This window comes from Sceloporus undulatus, chromosome 1, assembly GCF_019175285.1.
Source record: "Sceloporus undulatus isolate JIND9_A2432 ecotype Alabama chromosome 1, SceUnd_v1.1, whole genome shotgun sequence".
Taxonomy (NCBI): Eukaryota; Metazoa; Chordata; class Lepidosauria; order Squamata; family Phrynosomatidae; genus Sceloporus; species Sceloporus undulatus.
In genome coordinates, this window is record NC_056522.1 from 167,621,200 (window position 1) to 167,641,596 (window position 20,397).

General features: G+C 38.8%; 1 protein-coding gene across 1 annotated transcript in view; it reads left to right on the forward strand.

Annotated features, from left to right (window-relative positions):
• The window catches only part of AGAP1 (ArfGAP with GTPase domain, ankyrin repeat and PH domain 1), a 383,533-nt gene extending 369,280 nt beyond the window's left edge, over positions 1 to 14,253 (forward strand). Inside the window, 2 exon segments of the mRNA XM_042467277.1 lie at positions 4,215 to 4,470; positions 4,984 to 14,253. Of these exon segments, the coding sequence (XP_042323211.1) occupies positions 4,215 to 4,470; positions 4,984 to 5,187 (460 nt within the window). The 3' untranslated portion in view covers positions 5,188 to 14,253.
• The last annotated feature ends 6,144 nt before the right edge of the window (positions 14,254 to 20,397 follow it).

Consider the following 20,397-nt stretch of genomic DNA (forward strand, 5'->3'; position numbering starts at 1 on the left):
ATGTACTAAAATGGCTCATAAGCTCAAAGTTTTTCATGCTCTCTGAAGCTGGATCAGTTCCTTGTATATGAGAGAATTTGGATATGTAGATGTGGAGAGGGGAAAACCTTCTGTATTGTAAACCCATTACTTTGGGAAAACACAGTTGTAGAAAGATTTGCATGAAAGTATGCAGTGAGGTTATGGCAAGGTCACCCCTTACTCACCAAGAAGTGATGCAAAACTAATCCAGATTTACTTTGTAAAGAACCTGTTTACTTAAGCGTTTGAGAACAGATTAAAGCAAACCTGACACTACATTACTAGGAACAGGATAAGCATTGCTGCAAAATCTCAGAAGACCATTTCTTTTTGTACTTAAAGAAGTAAACCCAAAACATTACCACACTTCCTTGCTTAGTACTGAAGTGGCTTTCTATTTAAAGAGATTACCACAATGAACTACAGTGTCTCCAAAAGTAAATTTACTTGGGATCAACCTTTGTGATTATACGGTTTCCTTGCATCCCCTTCTCTTACATTACTAAATTTTCACAGTTACTTCCAGCAAGAGATCATTTAGATTGCTGTTGTAGAACTGCTCCACTGTGTAGCATAGATTTATATGAGAAACCCATGAAGAGTTTAGCTACTCAGTGCAACTTTTTAAATTGAATCCTAACTTGCCATAAATGTTGAATTCAGCTTCCAAAGAAAATGAAGGATTGTACCACGCATACATTTTGCACACAGTCTCTCTTGCATATGTTAGGACTCTGCCTAATTCTTTTGATTTTTATACATCTGACAAAGTAGATACTTGGAGGATCTTCATACCTGATAGTGTAAAGGTTCTTCTCCATCTCCTGGTTTTTATTTATAATCTTGTGAAAAGAGTTGCTTGTGTCCAAGAACCCTGGCTGCACTGTCAAACTTAACACAACTGATTTTCTCAGAAATCTTGCAACTATATATATATATATATATATGAGAGAGACAGAGAATGTGTTATGCAGGAGACTGAATTTTATGTTATTGCTCTCTAAAATAATTAACACAGCTTTTTAAAACTGGTTTTAATAAGCTTAAGAAAATACTGGATGAAATCAGAGAGCCAAAAACACTCCAGGGGATTTCACGATGGATGAAACTTTTAAAGAACAAGATATCAAAAGCACAAACAATTCCATTGAGAAAGTAAAGTGAGAGCCACCAAAATTAAACAGAGGGGATATGTAAGGAACTTTCAGGTTAGCTGAGATTTAAAAGTAGTAGAAATGGAAGAAGGGGCAAATCAGCAAGGAAGAGTACAGATGATTAGCCAGTATTTGTAAGGAGAAGTTAAAGGAATGAAAGCTCAGAGTGAGCGTTTTAAAATAATATAATAATAAAAGGAGGGGTGTGTTCAGAGAAAAAGGAGGAACAAAGAAGTGATATGTACACTGTGTGGAAAGATGATGAAATACTGATGGGTGACAAAGAGAAAGCAAATGTGATCAACACCTGTTTTGCCTTTGTTTTTTCCCAAAAAGAAAACAATGTTCAGTGTAGTGAAAATAGAATAAATTATGCAACCCAAAATATATACAGAGGTAATAGAGAACACCTGGTTAATTTAAATGAATTCTAGTCTCTGGGGTCAGATGACCTGCTTGCAAATGGACTAGAGGAATTTGCAGATGTAATGTCAGATCCTCTGCATATAGTCTTTGAAAACCCTTTGAGAACAGATGATGTCCCTGAAGACTGGAGATGGACTTATATTGTTCTCACCTTCAAAAGTTTTTTTGTTTTGTTTTGGTTTTGTTTTTTTGGCAGGGGAGGGGGGACTCAGATGATTGTAACTCATCACTTTGACATCAATACTAGGAAAGGTTCTAGAACAGAGCATTAAATAGTCACTCTGAAAGACTGTATCTCCTCATATAGGTTTGCCTGTATCTTGACACATTCTGGGGAGGCTCTTCTTTCTATCCATCTGTGGGGGATGCTTTGATTGAGATTTCCTGCATGACAGAGGGTTGGACTGGATGGCCCTTGTGGTATCTTCCAACTCTGTTCTGTCCTATGATTCTGTCCTAACACCATCACAAGTGCATCTGGTGGGTGCACAGGAGAGAAACTTCTCAGTGGCTGATAAAGGTTATGGAAATGAAGTGCTGGGAAATACAGTTGAGTGAGTTGAGTATGTTTAGCCAGGAGAACAAAATACTGAAAGATGATATGATCCTTTTCTTTAAATACTAAAGAGTTGAGAGATGGAAAATGGAATGAAATTGTCTTCTACTGCTCCAGAGGATAGAACCTCAACCAATGGATTCAAATCACAAGAAAAAAATATTCTGATTAACTATTAGGAAGAACTTTCCTGATGGTGAGAGCTGCCTGACAGTGGAACACACGGCCTCTAAAGGTGGTGGGCTTCCCTTTTTTTTAAAGTTTTTAAACAGAGATTGGATGGCCATCTATCAGGGATGCACTAACTCTAGATGTCCTGCACTGGCAGGGATAAGACTGGATGGCCCTTGGGTATCTTTTCCAATTCTATTAATCTCACATTAGGAAAATGAAAATCAGAGTAGATATATATTTCTCTTCGAAAAAATGAATAGCAAATACGGTATACCTGTCCTTTTAGTTAGCTGATACCTGACACTGGAATGGAAAGTGATCGCTTGTTTCTATTTTGAGATGCCCAGTTCAGCATTGCCTTATTCATTTTGCCCTTGGTTGCCCTTTGCTTGGAAAAGGTAAACTACTAAGCTTATCCACAATCCAGTAAGTAGCAAATAGCTCCCAAGGTTCTGCAACCCCTGGATTATGCCTGTAGGCATAGAATGAAAGCCCTCTGAACAGCCTAGCAGGTAGCCAAACACTAAGAGTGGTTGGGTGACACCACTGAAGTGGAGGTCACCTGAATGTGAAAAATGGTGCTTTTGAAGGAATCTGTCTGGATAGACAAGGTAGCAGTGTAACCCAAGCAACAAGATGCCCATGGTAACGGCTAATGCCAGAACAAGATCACAAGGAACCAGCCGTGCTTCTAGTAGACTCCAGGAGACTCATGGGTGAACATAGCAGAGTGCTGTGCAGAAAGGAGTTCTGCAGTTATTTGGAGGGACTGGAATCAAGCGTTGTTAGAAAGTAGAAACAGGGAATAAAAAGGAGTTCATAACACTGAACATGCTTAAGCAATGTCCTAGTCTGGTTCAAGGAAATCAGCAGAATCATTTATAAATAGTCCAAGTCACAACAAGTAGAACCAGGTAAAGTAGCAAAGGGGAATGATAGGCAAGGGCACTGTTGATATCAGATATGCCAAGTACACAGGTAAGTATAATTTTAAAAAGAGTTCATGTGCTCTTCTGTTACAAATATTTCCAAAAAATAATTTCCACAAAAAGCTTTGAATACATTATTTAAACCAAATGTGCTAAATCAGATAACATTATTTAAAACAATGAAAATTATAGCAAGAACAAGTACCTTTCTATATTGCTTATCAGTGCACTTAAGCACGCCCTAAGCAGTTTACAATGTGTAAGCTAATTGCCACCAACAAGATGAGTACTCATTTTAGTGAATTTGGAAGGATGCCAGGTTGAGTCGACCCTGAGCCCCTGGCTGGTATCAGACTCACAACCTTTTGCAACTGTGAGTGAGTGGTACAGTACCATTGCACCAGCAGAGGTCTAGGGCTTTGTCTATAAAACTCACATCACTGACATACAGACTGTGAAGTGGATTGCAGTTACATGGATTCTTCTTGCTACGTTGCATTTCCTTAACTTGATCAAAACACTTGTGTGAGCATTTGTGAAATATGCAAAATGTATCAGCTATAACTTGCTCTTCGCACTTGTATGCAGAGATGGCAGCTTCTGTTGACTTCTGCTAAAACATGTGGTGTGTATTAGGGTTGTGCTTTACCTGCATCATAAACACCATCTTTCCTACTAAAATATCCTGGAAAGGTGGGGCAAGTAGTGTTCACCCTTAAAATAAAGCTCTTTGCCCCTGTCATTTTTTATTTAAATGAATAGTGGTATGTCTGATGAAATAAAAACAGAGGTACTTGAAATCTGAATTTTTAAATGCTAATATTAAAAATGTTAATTTCATCTGAGCTGTCAGATTATCTTCCTACCTTAGAAAACTAAGTTCAACAATAATGAGGATGGCCTACAGGATTTGGATAAACTGATACTGAATTATATATATTTTTTCTTTCCTAGGGAAGAAAAAGAGCAGTGGATCCGCGCAAAATATGAACAGAAGCTTTTCCTTGCTCCATTGCAATGCTTAGAGCTTTCCTTAGGCCAACACTTGCTAAGAGCAACTGCTGAAGAAGATTTGCGAACTGTCATCCTGCTTCTTGCACATGGGACACGAGAAGAAGTGAATGAAACCTGTGGAGACGGAGATGGACGTTCAGCGTTACACTTGGCTTGTAGGAAAGGAAATGTTGTGTTGGTGCAGCTCTTAATTTGGGTAGGTACTTCCTGCATTCCTGATTCAGGATAATCATCTTAGACCGAATGTTTAAATTGTTGTTATTGTATTGCCTGACCTGTTCTGTGACAGCATAGGTGTTTGGTTGAGTAGAGAGTCTAAATGGTTGAATCTGTTTTTATCTATACTGCAAGCCAGGTCTAACTCAACACTTCCTGATATGTTTATCACGTGCCACAATTTGTGTAAATTGTCTTATAGATGCTGGCACCTCAAAAGTAGTGCAAAAGTAGATTATAAATTTAAATCAGTGTGTGTTACATTTTGGAGCATATTGGATCACTCTTCTGGAAGCTTGCTTGGACTGGCTGTAAGGAGAAAATAATGCTAGCCTGGATGCATAACAAGAAGCTGCTTAGATTTAAAATCCCAGAGTAGGAAATGTATGTTTTGTTCCATAAAGCAATCAGAGATCTGTTTTTCTTAGTCTTTTCCATCTGCTACTGTTCAGAGGTGACTGGAAACCTTGAAATGTGTATTTTCCCCCCACAGTATGGTGTTGACGTTATGGCCCGTGATGCCCATGGAAACAGTGCATTAGCCTATGCCAGGCAAGCAACAAGTCAAGAATGCATTGACGTTCTCCTGCAATATGGTTGTCCAGATGAGCGCTTTGTTCTTATGGCTACTCCCAATTTATCCAGGAAGAACACTAACAGGAACAACAGCAGTACGAGAATGCCGACCATCATTTGAAGAATTTGGTTCTTGTTTTCTGCCATTACTAGCATCTACAGTCTCATGTTATGCATTAATTTGACAGCTGACTTTATAAAATATCCCTTCTCCTTTTCTCCTTAGTTCTCACTTTCTCCACAGGGAAAAATTGCCAGGATATTGTAAAGAGACAAGAAGGAGAAAAGAAGGCTGCAGAAACCATTTGTTTTAATAAAAAGATCTTGAGTGATGAAATTGTAAAAGGGAGGGGAAGACAAAGAGAGGTCATGGATTCACTAATGATAGCCCATGACATGGGACCATTTGGCTGGATGTCTCTAGACAGGGCTCTTACAAGTATTACGTGAGAGTTACTGGAGGGAAACAACAGGAGGAAGAAGAGAAGGCATAGTAACTTTCCTTTACTGACAGTTAAGCGCATTAGTACATTTCACCTCTACCAAACAGAACATTTGGATTTCATTCTCTTTTCTGAAGAGCTTGACGGCATAAATCAGAGGCAAGCACAGAGTTTGTCAGGTTTGAAGCTCCTATGATGGTATGTGTCAAATCAGTTGTAGCTAATCTGTCCAGGGAGAATACTGGCTTCATTACACTTGTATAGTTGAGTTCTTCCAGCATTACTGCTGTTTAATAGAACATGATTAGTCATCACGGAGAAAAAAGCATATTAGCTGAGGAGGTAGTTACATGGCACGCTTCGGTGATTGCTTGGATGTGATTGCAATATTCTTAGAAGCATCATATTATCTCAGACATGTTCTTTCAAGCCCTTGGAGCCCTCCTTTCTAAATTCACTGTCATAATTTAGTATCTGTTTAATTTTTCAGTCCAAAGAGAGGAAATCAGTTGCTGAGTATTATTTGACTGCAGTCTCCTTGGTGTAAAAACAAAATGGAAAAAATAAATAAGAATAGCTATGAGATGGGGGGAAATGGAATAATGAATAGTGGTCTATGGAAAAATATTTCAAGTACATTCATTAGAATAAATACACAAAAGGCTAATTTTTTCAGTCATAAGAAATGCATTGTGTCAGTTTTGCCAAGGTAAATGTGTTGAGTTTGGGTCATTCATTACCTAAGTTATACTGATTTTGTATTGTATCTTTAGGTTACATGTGTGTAAAAATCAATTAGAATTTTTTTAATGTTTGTAAGTATGCATTGATTTTTTTCAATATGACAAGTACTTCTTTATTAATTTATAAACTATAATTGATGTGAAATAATGTGCAGATAGGATCTAAGGGATCACAGATTATAGTACTAGTCCTTGAAAACATTCCCAGCAAATAAATAGATTTTTATTCCTTTGATTAAAAAATGTATTTGATCAAGATGTTGGCACAGAAAAGCTACAAAGAAATATGGTTTGGAAGGACATGTCATTGTCTTCCAGAAGCACAAACATCTTTCACTGTGTGTTTCATGATGCTGTTGTGGAGAATGACTGGAGTCATGAGCAGAGTATGCAAAAATCAGGGCACTCTCCCCCCCCCCTCAAAATAATGAATTCTTAGCTTGATGTATCCTCTTTAAATGAACATGATTTCTTGTGCTCCAAAATTAATCTTATAGATTGAGCTGACATCTGGGAGGAGTTTTACATGTAATTTTAGATAATAATTTTGGTAACACCGACCTGTCTCTTGTTTGTGTCTCTTTCTGGGGTGATTCTATGATTTTGAATTGCAAGAGGAATTGCAGAAATACATTTTGAGTTGTACATTGTGGAGAATGCACATTAGTGAAAACTGGGCTCAATTAATGAATGAAGAAACCTTTCAAATTGGTGAATATACATAACAATATGAGTGTTCATTTGCCTGCTTTTAATAGCTCCATATTGTGCTTCTTTGGGACTGTTACATTTCCTAGAAATAGTACAGTCGCCCCTCCATTTTCACGGACTTGAAGTCCGCAGTCTTGATTATTCACGGAGGGGTGAGCCCCATTGGCTAAAATGGGGCGCTGCTGTGGCACGCAGCCATTCAGCCCAATGGGGCTTGAATATATGTGAGTTTCCATTTTCATGGGGGGGAGGTGTCTACAACAGATCCCCCATGAAAACAGAGGGGCGATTGTAGTTGGGGGAAAATAACATGTGGAATTAAATATATGTTGAAGAAACAGGAAGAACGTCTTTTGCAATATACTTTAGTGATCTGAGGCAAATGTGGGCCACTTGTCACCACCAGCCCTCCTAGACAAAGTCAGAGGAGCCTGAAGGGCACAGACTACTGCTTTATTCCCTTAGTTTTCTGTTTCTATATATCTGACTGTGTGAGCATGTGAAGGAAATAGAAGAGCCCTATCTTTGTTATACGAATTACACAGCATGAGTGTATGTCAGTGACTTTGACGGTAGGCAGCTGTTTTAATATAGCTTCCTTAATACTACTTCTAGGATACAAGCCCATGTCATGGACCATGTCTTCCTTTTATCCATTAATAATCTAGCTGACATGTTCATCAGCAGTTGGGGTAGCAGAATTTCCCCTCTTTGGGAAAGTAATATGAAGTCTTATTGGTCAAGTTATTGTTTTGGCTCTTTCATCCTAGCAGGCTACTAAAATAAGGTGAGAGGAAATGCATGTTAAAGGTACAAAGAGTGAGTACCTTCTCTGTTGACTTCATTTGGGGTACTCTTGGCCGTGGCCTCAGTGAAAATGCTGCAGCCTGACTCAGTGAGACAGTAGCTCAAAGGTTCTTGTGAAAAACAAGGCATCTTCCCTTTTGTAGCACCATTTTGGAAATTATGTCCCAGACTGAAAAGTTTTTTCAACACTAACCTGTTTAACTACAGCACACTTTCCCTCAATATTTTTAATGGTCACTTTAATAAATGTAGCATAACACATTAAATGCTGTAGCGTAAGGATGATAACAACACTCTTTTAAATGACATGTCAGTACATATTTCCATTGTAATGGAATATTTGTAATTTCCATTGTATTTTTGTTTTTGATTTTGAAGCAGTCGATTTAAGATGGTGGTATCGTCAATAACTGTGTGTCATAGAAAATGTGTTAGATTTCCCAAGCCCAGAGTATCAGTCTTTCGTTTTAACTAAAGCATTGGTATTATTGTTTGGACTAGCACAGTTTCCTTGACCAACTGTCAGTGCCAGTGCTTTAATATTGTCAGGTGATTTAAACTGTCTGGATACATATCTCTTCAGGGGCTGCTGCCGAGACTCTTCAGATGTCCATCCACATCTTAGCATTCTTTTGGAAAGAAGGGAAGTTCATCTTTAAGTTGTTGGTATCAATGTGATGGTAGAGACATGGAGATAATTTGATGGATGTAATGATTTTTATTATCATATGTTTTTTTTAATTCTTATCTGTATTCGCACTTTGCTTCCTCCCCTTCTCACTGGAGTGTGTACATTAAGATGTTAACATTCATCTTAAGCGCCAGTAGTATACATCCAATATTACTGAACCCTTTGAGATGGCTCAGCATTTTTATGTGTGGTTTGCTCAAAGTAGTTTAAAAACCATAAGGTGCTGGAAGGGGTTGTTGAACTTTAGTATGAGCCAAACAGAGGTAGACAATCTCAGGCCAGTGTAGACTTTAGTTCTAGATCTTTGCTAGTGTTTGCACAGTACTGCAAGTGTGTTTGTTGTATAGAATAGTAAACTAAATTTGGAAACAAACATCATCTTGCATATTATTCCAAATTCCTTCCCCAGTTTGGAAATGCATGAGTCAGTGTGCTTTGTTTCACTGTATGTGTCCACTACAGGTTTTCTACCTACCCCAACAATTAAAGAAAATTCTCCCAACATTTTACATGAGCCATAAATTTTTCATGTGTCCAGTTGGAATTTGATTGCAATTAGAAATGAAAATTGCTTGACAAACATAGTTTTAGGCATAGATTAGAACCATATGGAGATTCTTCTTGAGCTGAGATTGTGTGGAGCATAAGAAGGAGAAATAGATTTTCCAAAGCAAACAGCAGTTGTTTAACCACATCACAGTTTCTTAAATCACCCACTTCATTCCTTTTCCTTCATTAGCTGTACTTGCATCTTTTTGTGAAACACAACATATTAACTAAAATGATTATGCCCCTTGAGCGTATGTGCAAATTAAGAGGTAATTAAATTATTATCAATAAGAAATCACAATAGGGATTATCTAGAGAGCTAAATCTTTCTTCCTTTCTCCAAAAGTAGTCTGTGGTGGGCACTGTAAACATGCCTTACTGATAGCAGACTCTTTCCTGTTTTTCACCATATAATACACAGTAACTGCCCCTCCTGATTATTGGCTGCTACTGAACTGTGATGTTAACATAGCCAACTGCTGAAATAATAAAACTTGTACCTAGGGCAGACTGCGGCGTGTAGCCCATAAGAAAACCCTCTTCACTAGGTGTTGCCTTTGTGTTTCTGTCCCTATCACCAGATGATATTTCTTAATCTTGTTGTCAGGCTACATAAATGCTTCCCAAAATCTGGACAACAACTGGGACTCTACTTAAAAATCAGGAACTGGACTACATGAAGTGCTGATTATCCAACAAAATGAGCATAGTGAAAAAAAGACAGATGAATTTGGTCCAAACCATCTTGTAATATAGATGGGATTAAGCACTTGGAAATCATTTACCCATGTTACAGTTTTAACTACCAGGTAATGTTTACCCATTTCATTAATGCTGTTCATTATGCACTTTGTGGGGCACAAGCACAACACATCTACTGGCTCCTAGTGAGCTAGGCAGTCACTTTTCTGCCTTGGGACAGTGACACCAATAGGCACCACAGTCATCACATATTCCTTGTCCACAGACTGAGACTTCATGGACATGCACAGTCCCCTTTCTTCCTCCCAAGTCTGCTTGTGCACATATGCACAAACCATTTGTTTAATAATAATGAATGTAAGCAGGAAAAGTGACTTTCTCCTCATTTGTCTGACTGACTGGAATCCACACACACACCCCTCTGGACTGGATTGGCTGGAGAAAATGTGGTCAGTTGACAACACTGTGTGCAAGTTGGCATGAATTTTACATCTATATCTATGCACATTTCAGAGATGCCTAGGAAATCAAATGACATCTTTCTTTAAACTGAATTTTATGGAAATATTAGGAACATTGTTGTTCAGGAATTTCATGTAAACAGAAAGTCCATTTTTATTATGACTATGTTCATGGTATCCCTTATATATTCAATCACAATCATGTTTTATTTTGTAGATTGTTTTCCTTATGTTACATGAGATCTTAGAGATGTTTCCTACCAAACTAATATTTAGCAGCATAATGTAGCATTAGGTCTGGGGCCTACAAGTTTCCTTTTGCATGTTCAAAGTGATTAAGAAAATTAAATACAAATATAATAAATGTCAGGCAGAATTTGCTAGTGATATTTATTAACTAATTGACCTGTAGATTCATATTTACTTGTTTCAGATGTAACTTCTTGAGAATGCACATGTAAAGGACCAAAAATTTGGCCATTAGTGTTTCATATTATAATTCCATTAGCTAGATTTTATCTTTAAATATCTACTTCACTATCATTTCCTCTTTCAACAGAAAGAGGATTGTGGAGGTAACTGCCCCTTTGCTTCAGTAGTTCAAAATTTCTAACACATTTTGGATTCTACTACTATGATTTATAATTATAGTAAGATTTGTAGTTTAAAAACAATTTTTAATGCATACAATGGTTTGAAATAATTTTAAATTAAATGACAGATCTTACTTTCTTGAACAGCACTTCAGGTGAAAAGTTTCATAAATAGTGACTCTATTGGTCATTGTTATTAATGTTAGTGTAAAACTTATAGACAACTGTAGCATAATCTTAAAGTGCTTCCATTTGGAGCAACAAATTTTTAATCTGGATTCTATGTTGATATGTTTTTTACCGTTTCAGATATATGTTAGTGCTGTTGTCACTGGGATTCTGGGCTATTCAATTTAAGTGAAATTACCAGTTCTGGAGGAGATTTCTTAGTCTTGCAGTTGGCCAAATATATGCTAGCGCTTGGGTGACCTCAGAATTTAGTATTAAACATGGACACTCGCAATAACTACCTACTCTTGTGGAAATCGTGGCTCTCTTTAGTCAGATTGTACCAATATGTAGATGAATTCTGATCAGTGTTCTTATTTTTCCGCCTGTGGAAATTGTTAATTCATAGAGCCCATGTTCCACAAAAGGCCTGAAAGTTACATCAGGTGTTTGCTAATGCTAATCAACTCAGCCCTAGATTCATCTCTATAATACAAACATTCTATTGCACTATGGAGAGATTCAGTTTTAATATTAATTTTGTTTGCATAAAACTTTGTATGTTAAGTACCTTCACCTAATGCTTACAATGTTGTTACTACAGCTCCCTCATCTGGTAATTTTTCAAGACTCTCCCTTTAATGCACAAGCAACCCACTTTTCTAGAGCAAAGGATCACAGTATATATACCTGTTCTACCTGCCCCATCCCACCCTACAACCAAATCTCAACATAGGCATCTCCATACCAAGTTCTCCAAAGAACAGTGTAGGCAGAGCAGCACTGTGCTCAACATTTCAGGGTGTGAAGCAGAGACTGAGTCTCAGCAGTCCCGAACCCAGAAAGTCAACCTTCTGCCAACTCAAGAGGGCTCCACACTGAATGTGAAACACGGAGAGCATCTTTTTAATACAAAGTTAATGGTTTTATTACATACCAGCTGATACATATCATCTCTTTTACACCCCCCCCCCAAAATTGTCTTTATAAGTCAGATGGTTATAATAGCAGTACAGCTTTTGGTTCTATGCATAATGATGTAGTTTCACCCTAAGGACTTATTTGTCCCTTACTGTACTCTTAAAGTGTAAGAGGAGGGAGAAATTCTGTGAAAAGGCATAATGTCCAAAGACAAAGTATTTCAGTTTTTCGCACACTCCACTCACACAAATCTTGCAGACCACCTACAATGGGTCAGACTTGTATCTGATTCTTTGCGAGAAGTTCTGAATGTCATTAAAAGTGCGTTCATTCTTTCTTCTATACTCATGTCTTTAAAATTCACAGTAGGAAAAATTAATGTCTGAAGCAGTACTAAGACTCTAAAACTGGCCAGGCCTAAAAATAAAAAACGCGGTGTAACTGAAGAAATACAATCTCCTCTTTTTTTTTTTAACCCCAAGAGGTGTACAGAACAGTGGATCTTCTTAATCATGCTTCAGAAAGCAGCTTGCAAAAGTTAGAGTGTTCAGTGGCAGATAATTGGATGATAACACACAGATGGGTGCATCTGAGGAAATGGGCTCTGGCCCAGGAAAGTGTATGCTGCTGTATAGTAGTTAGCCTTTAAGGAGCCAGAACACTCTTTGTTGTCTTTGCATAGATGGGTACAATTCACCGCATGCAGTTTTATGTTCCGCAAATAACGCTGTCTAACTCCACAGCAGAAATCAGGTTTCCGCAGATAGGTACAGTAGTGAACATTAGTGTGTCTATTTTATATGCACAAATTTGGGCATACACGAAGTAAGATTTTTTACAAGGATATATGGACTAATGTAAATAGTTCCACAGATATGTGGGTGCTGCATGGATAAAGTAAGAAAGATGTAGACATTACTGTATATGGCTGTATGGTGAATATAAGGCGCTCCTGTTTAGAAGCAGGATGATAAAGGACAAACTAGAAGGACTTGGGGGATGCGATGGAATGCCTCTTGATGGTTTTTGTTTTGAATATAATGCTCCACGTATTACGGTGCTCCTGTGGGGAATGAGCACTTAACTGTGTCCCTGTGGGCCATTTTTCCAGTCATAAACTCTCCCGTTTGTTTTTCTCACTGCAGGGGGAAAGAAACATGAGTGTCATTCTCCCGCCACTATCACAAGGGTGGGAAAGCAGCTGTGGGAGAGAGTGATTTCTAGCCGGCAAATGATGAGTGGGGAAAGAGTTCAGCACTGCCTTCCCAAATGTATGTAAACATACACACACCTCATGGCTGAATCAAAAGAAAAACCATCAGAGATGCTCCAGTGTCTCCTGCACTGCATCTGGTTTGGTCTAAATGCAAGTGGGTGCTCTGAGCATCCTGTAAAACCCTTGAAAATGTGCATGGCTTCCCTCTTTAAAAATAAATAGATAAATAAATATATTATTATTATTATTATTATTATTATTATAATCCTAAATTCCTAATGAACATGTCACAGCTCCAATTATGCTACATGTGAATGTGGCACAGAGCAGCCCTGTGATCACTGTGATTTAATAAATGTTGAGTCGATGCATGGCACTTTTGTCCAGAAATTTGAGAGAAACAGGAAAATGCAAGATGAGCAGAAAGTTTAGCACGCAGGAGTTGTTGTTGTTGTTGTTGTTTTCTTTTCCCCAGTGTAAAGTAAAGCTCCACGGTTAAAGTTTGCAAGATTCAGCTAAGTAGTTAATTTTGACTCTGGGAATGACAAGCTGCTCTTCTGCAGTCAGGTATTTTTGAATGAATTACATTTCAGGTTTTACTGCCACTTGTATAGCATTTTGTATATAGGCATTGCTGAGGAAGAAATACATTTTAAGCAGGGAATTTATAAAAATTAAGTGGCATTTGGGGTAGCAGTTCTCCTAAAAACTTCCCCTACCTCTTCCTTCATGAGTTCTCGTGTTTTCAGTTGTGGAAATATGTTTTATGTTGGTGGAGTTATACATATTGGGCTGAAGTGGTTGTTTAGAGCACTCAGTAATTGGTATCTGAAGTTTTTGTGTTGCTTGTTGGATGACATGCTTGCCTTTTTTGTCATCTGTTTAATACTGGAGGTAACTTACACAGAAACCAAGGCTATGTAAGGGTGCCAGCCCTTTGTAGCCAAGCAAGTTGTATTGGAAAGCACAGTTTGGTGAGGTATTGCCTGACATTCAAGCATCTCGTTGGTTCTTGCAGTAACAAATCATAGGTGGAACCAAACGTAGCCAGTTTAATCACAGAAGCCAGTGGCGGGTTACAGACCGCCATTTAGTACGTATTCTATACGTACTAGGGTTAGGAAGGGGCGGTGCTTCCACACACCCCTAACCCTAGTACGTATAGAATACGTACAAGATGGCGGCGCCCTGTTCATACGGGTGCCGCCATCTTTACGTATCGGACGCTGTGCGTCCGAACGTGTCGCGGCGCTAATGACATCACAAATGCGCCCCTGGCGCCTCACGGCGTCATTAGGGCGCCGCAAGAAGAAGCTCCATTTTGGAGCTTCTTTTTTGCTCCGTAACGGAGCCGCGCGGTTTGGCTGCGACGGCTCCCTTACAGAGCAAGCGGCGGCGCCGGCAGACCACCTCAAAGCGGCGGTCTATAACCCGCCAGTGATACAACTCCAGTGCCTGGTTACACTTGAGACCCAGCAGTCCCCCTTCTAGAGCTGTTGTACTTGGGAGTTACATGGTCTGTGGATCTTTTGCCAAGCACTTTGATAGACATGTAAAGCCTGTGTTGGTCCCCTTTTGTTCCTGTATCCATAACTCTCTGGATGATCCACATACCTTCATTCAGGCTTGTAGTGCTGAAGGAGAGCCAGATAGCTGCTGTCCCTTGCCATCTGTCCCACCATTTGTTGAATTTATTTGGGGAAAATTAGCTTCACTTTAGAAGTATTACGGGGTAATACTGGATTAAAGTATTTCTTGATAAAAGTACAGCTGTTTTGTTGGGGTTTCCTCCACTTTGTTAATTGGCTGATTTGAAAGTATGTTGTGAGGAGCAGGATCCAAAATTTCAAGTGAACGAACAAAGGGTTTTATAAATCATTCAGATTCATTGCTTCCTGTTCAGTTGTGTTGACTTTACACGCAACATATATATATATATATGAGAGAAAGACTTGAACAAGTTTGCCGGACACTGGTGGAGTTTTCATTGGCTTCTGTGCAATTTAAGCATATCTTTACAAGGTTAGTTCCAGCATCAGACCCCAAATCATGAAACTGGTTCTGTTCCTGATTCCACTGAAATTAGAACTAGGGCATGATCTACTAGCATGGTAGCAGGACTTTATTTTATAGGAGATCATTGTCCCAAAATGTAAGGTGGTAGTTTAGATTTAATAGTGCATCAAATGTTATTTGATCCCATTCTCCCAAACCATTCGCATCTCTTTTTTGTCCAATATCAGTTGTGTAGTTCTTATTGGCATGGGAGGAAGGGAGCAGGTGAAATTTCACAGACTGAGGTGGCAAACACCTCGCCAATGGCTGTCGTTTTTATTTCTGTAAATAATGTACAAATAATGACACAGCAAGTGTGGAAATTTTTAAAAAGAATTTTTTGAGTTTGTTTTTTTATTATTACCTCATTCAGCAAATTTGTTTTACAATGAGTCGATGAAACCTTATTTATATTGTTTGTACTGTAATTAAAAAATATTGATACATTTCACTTTGCTTGTTGTTTCATATGATCTTGTTTGATTTAATAAGTCCATTTGTACTATGTTTCCCTCTCGCTATCTCCACCCTGGTTTTGTTTTTGTTTTTTGTTTCATTTTGTTTTGGGGGTTTTTTTTTGTGCCAGCTGTACAGTATTCTGAGTTTTAAACATGTTGTAAAGTAATGCCATGAGAGAGACTGCTATATTGGATAGGTCTCTTTCTAATAAAGATGAGAAAACAAGCTTTTTTCTCCCTGTATTTTATTTCCTTCATGCCTCATCACAAAGGTAACTGGAGGGATTTTGCTCTCTTCCATGGTAATATATGAACTCTCACAGTCTAAATAATGAAGTAAATGGATAGCCACGAATTATGCTGAAGTAATACTAAAACTCCAGAGTAGCCCAGCATCATCTAGTTGGATGAAGAAAGACTTTTCACAGACTTACTAAGCACTGGTAACTCATTAAATTGATACATTTAACATTGATTCACTAGAATCTTTGGACGCAAAGACTGACCTCTATAACTAATCTCTCTGTGTGTGTGTGTTGCATCATGTGCCTTCAAGTCATTGCCAAGTTATGGCAACCCTAAGCCAAACTTATCACGGGGTTTTCTTGGCAAGATTTGATCAGAAGAGGTTTGCCATTTCCATCCTCTGAGGCTGAGAGAGAGTGACTTGCCCAAGGTCTCCCAGTGGGTTTCATGGCCAAGCAGGAATTGAACCCCAGTCTCCAGAGTCATAGTCTAACACTCAAACCACTGTTCCATGCTGGTTCTCTCTGCATTAAATATATGTTCCCCTCCGTTTGGGATGCATTTATAATAGCCAAGGATCTACATTTCTTCAGGTGCCATCAACATATATGTGTGTTTCCCGTCAACCTATATATTGTAATATCCAATAGTGAGATTCCATGTTCCCTGTAAGAGCAGGATGCCAAGCAATTGCAGTCCTGTCGAAGGCTTTCATGGCCGGCATCCATAGTTTTTTGTGGGTTTTTCAGGCTATGTGGCCATGTTCTAGAAGGGTTTATTCCTGACATTTCGCCAGCATCTGTGGCTGGCATCTTCAGAGAAATGACTTGAAGGCACACAATAGCAACAATAATATGTATACAATTTTACTCATGTTCCAGAATCACAGAAATGCTAGAGCCTGGCAAGAAGTAAATGCACACCACACAAGTCTTTTGCTTGCTGACAGCTTTAGTTTTCATGTGCACATGCTTCTCCTGGTTCTTGTAGCGCAGTGATTCTGAACCTATGGTCCTTCAGGTAGTTTGGACTTCAACTCCCAGAAGCCCCAGCCACCTTGGTCAACAACCAGGAATTCTGGAAGCTGAAGTCTAAATCACCCAGAGGACCAAAGGTTCGGAGGACCAGAGTTTGGGAACTACAGTGGACCCTTGTTATACGCTGGGGTTTGGTTCCAAGATCCCCCATGCATAACAAAATCTCTGGATGCTCAAGTCCCATTAAATATGACATTACAAAATGTTGTCCCTTATTTTAAAAATGGAAAAATCAAGGTTTGATATTTGAAATGTATACTTTTTTTAACATTTTCAAACCGTGTATGCTTGAATCCATGTATAAAAAATCCATGTATAAGAAGGGCTGACTGTACTGTAGCATCTAGCCCAATCCCCTTCTACAGATTTTGGGAACGATGATGATGATGATGATGATGATGATGATGATGATATAGGTTTTATTTATATACCGCCCAATCACTGGGAATCTGAGCGGTTTACAACAGAGGGGATAATATACGGTTCTATTATGGGAGTATTGGCTATATAACCTAGCTCTATGGCCTAAAATTGGGGGTCATAAAAACATTTTTTTTAAAAAATAGTTTTATAGTTTTACAGGAATTTTGCTAGTTTTATAGGAACTTGACATTTGCCATTTTAAACCCACTAATGACCTCAGATTTGCTCTGTCGCATATTGATTTTTCACAACTAGCTTTGACTTTTTTATGTTGTAATATGCGACTGAATGAAATTAGTAGTGAAAAATTACCACATGATACCTATTTGGCCATTTCTGAATACATTTATTTACAAAAAACTATAAAACTTGGTTATATGCATTTGAACCTTATTCAAAAGACTTAGTCGTCCCTTTTTCTTTCACCAGTGAAGCTGTGTCTGTTGCTTTTCCTTTCCTGCCTGTTTCCTGATTTTCGTGATGAAGAATCCAGCAATAATCCCCCATTTTCTTGAAGGAAATGTTCTCCCTCTTCCTCACTTACTGTGCCTAGGTTTTCTGGGGAAAGTCCAAGTGTACATTCAAGAAATGAATATTAATACTCATTGAGCATCCCAAAGCTTTGAATTTTTTCAACATGTTTTCAACAATGAGTTCATAGGGTCCTTATTATTCAAAAGGAACTTAATAACCACACTTCTGAAGGAATTCAAAGCCTCTTTTTCTACTTCAGTCGCCATATCTGTCAGCAGTCTTAAGTCTGTGAAGTCGAAGGCTTTCATGGCCAGCATCCATAGTTTTTTGTGAGTTTTTCGGGCTATGTGGCCATGTTCTAGAAGAGTTTCTTCCTGACGTTTCACCAGCATCTGTGGCATCTGGCATCTTCATTCTCTTCATTCATAGCCCGGAAAACCCACAAAAAACTATAGTCTTAAGTCTTCACATGTCTGGGCTGACAAAAATACCTTCTTTTAATGTTGCTTCTGATAGGTTAGGGAAAGTCTTGCAGAAGTACTTTAAGCATTTCTTCTATCTATCAATCGTTGATTGATTGATTGGATTAGCTTAACAAACTTTTTCATAAGGCTGAGTTTTATAGAAAGAGATGGCAAGTACATTTTCTTTGGGTCAACTAGATTTTTGCACAAAGTTTTCTTGCTTCCAAGTTCTAGAGATTTTCTTTCTAGCCAGTGCTTTTTCTCCCAGCGTTAACTCTTTACTCTGCTGTCCTATTCACAAAGGAAACATGAGAACTTAGTATATCCTCCCTGTTGCCCCAGAAGCATGCACAATATCTTTAAGGTCTCCACAAGTCATCCCGCCATGATCATTATATTTTATCTTTGTGAGAACCAATTCCAAATTCTCATAACTTTCTTTGAGATGTACTGAGTGACCAAAAGGTACAGAGGCATACTTGTTCTCATTGTGCAAGAACAGCTTTTAGGCTTCTGTTAGAAGAATCAATGAAAAGTCTCCATTCCTCCATTTTGTACTAAATGCCAAATTTCTGTATCAAACCAGAATAGAATCATAGAATCATAGAGTTGGAAGAGACCACAAGAGCCATCCAGTCCAACCCCCTGCCATGCAGGAAATCCAAATCAAAGCATCCCTGACAGATGGCCATCCAGTATCACTTCAGTAAACTAAATCACCTTCCTGTGAAAAGTAGAAAGTAAACTCCTTTTTCCCACTTCTGTACAAATGTATCAATGATTCAGCTGCTAATATCTTTTTTTCTTTTAATCTGGAGCCTAATAGTTCAGCAGAATCCATGGGTAACCGCAAATCTCTCAATGAATTGTTTACTTCAGACTGAGTGACTAACTGGGGATCCTGGCTTCCTATTGAAAGTCAGGAACATGAAATATGAAATTCTTCAGGATCATTATCAGAACCAGAATTACTAGGGGAATCTTCCAGTGTTTCTGGCAGAAGAGGGACTGAAATATGTGGGTTGCACAGTTCATAGAAGCTTGGGATAGAAAATAGCTTTAAGGTATACCCTTTAACATCACAAGAGCAAAAACAGCAGTCATCAGAATGATTTTTTTTTGTCCCCTCCATATCACTGACACCCCAAATCTGAATGCTTTCTGTTTGCCTATAGACTACTTCCTTAGATTCTGTATGCAAATAAAGAAAACTTTGTGTAAGATTGCTTTGTATTTTCCAGCATTGTAATTTAGGTAAGTTGAGTGCAGAAACTGAAAAGAGGGAAATACAAGTTAACCCAATCAAGTGCTCCTTTCAGTGTCTCCAAAAGGTTTGTTATTTCTTCCTGTGCGACAGATCTGGGTGAGAGCTGCAGGGTGTGCTTCTGCTCTCTCTTCTCCCTTTGTTGCAAACTCTCTAAAGGCTGTTTACTGCCGGCTGGTATGGCAGATTTAGAGATGTCTTTCATTTCAACATCTCTCCCCTGCCCCAAATCCCACCTCCGCATACCCTTGAAAACATTCTCAGCTGGTGGTGCTCACAGATCCCCAGGAAGAAAGGGAAAATGCATGTTAGAAGGCAGCCAAGTCAGAAAAAGGAAATGCTGAAGGAAAGCAGCACTACATGCCCTAATGGAAGAAGGAGACCCCCTTGTTTTTAGGGTAAAGTAGCAATTACTTTTAGATCCTTGACTCTTGGTTGTGCTATGAGGCTTCTCTCTCTATACCCTCAAATACCCTCAAAAGCGTGAGTCGCAACAGAGCCCTGGTGGGAAGCACACAGCAAGTCACTTCTTGAGCAAGAGTGGCCAAAGGTCTGATCTCCGAAGGCATCTCCTACTCTTGACTTGGAGCCCTTCACTTATAGTTGGGAACTTTCATTATTTCCTTTTGGTGCTTTTTTCATCAGATCCACATTAGAGGAGGACAAGGCTAGCTGGGGAAGATCATGGAACACTTGCCTGTTACAGACTGCCAAAATAAAGCTGCTTCGGGTCTCTTTGGAGGTATGCTATTTAAATGATGCATGGGTCCTAAGAGTCCGGAGGTCACGCCAAAGCCACACTCCATTCCTAAGCACTGGAGTGCAGCTTTGGTGCAGCTTCCGGATTCTTAGGATGCATGCATCATTTAAACAGCATACCTCCAAAGAGACCCGAAGCAGCTTTG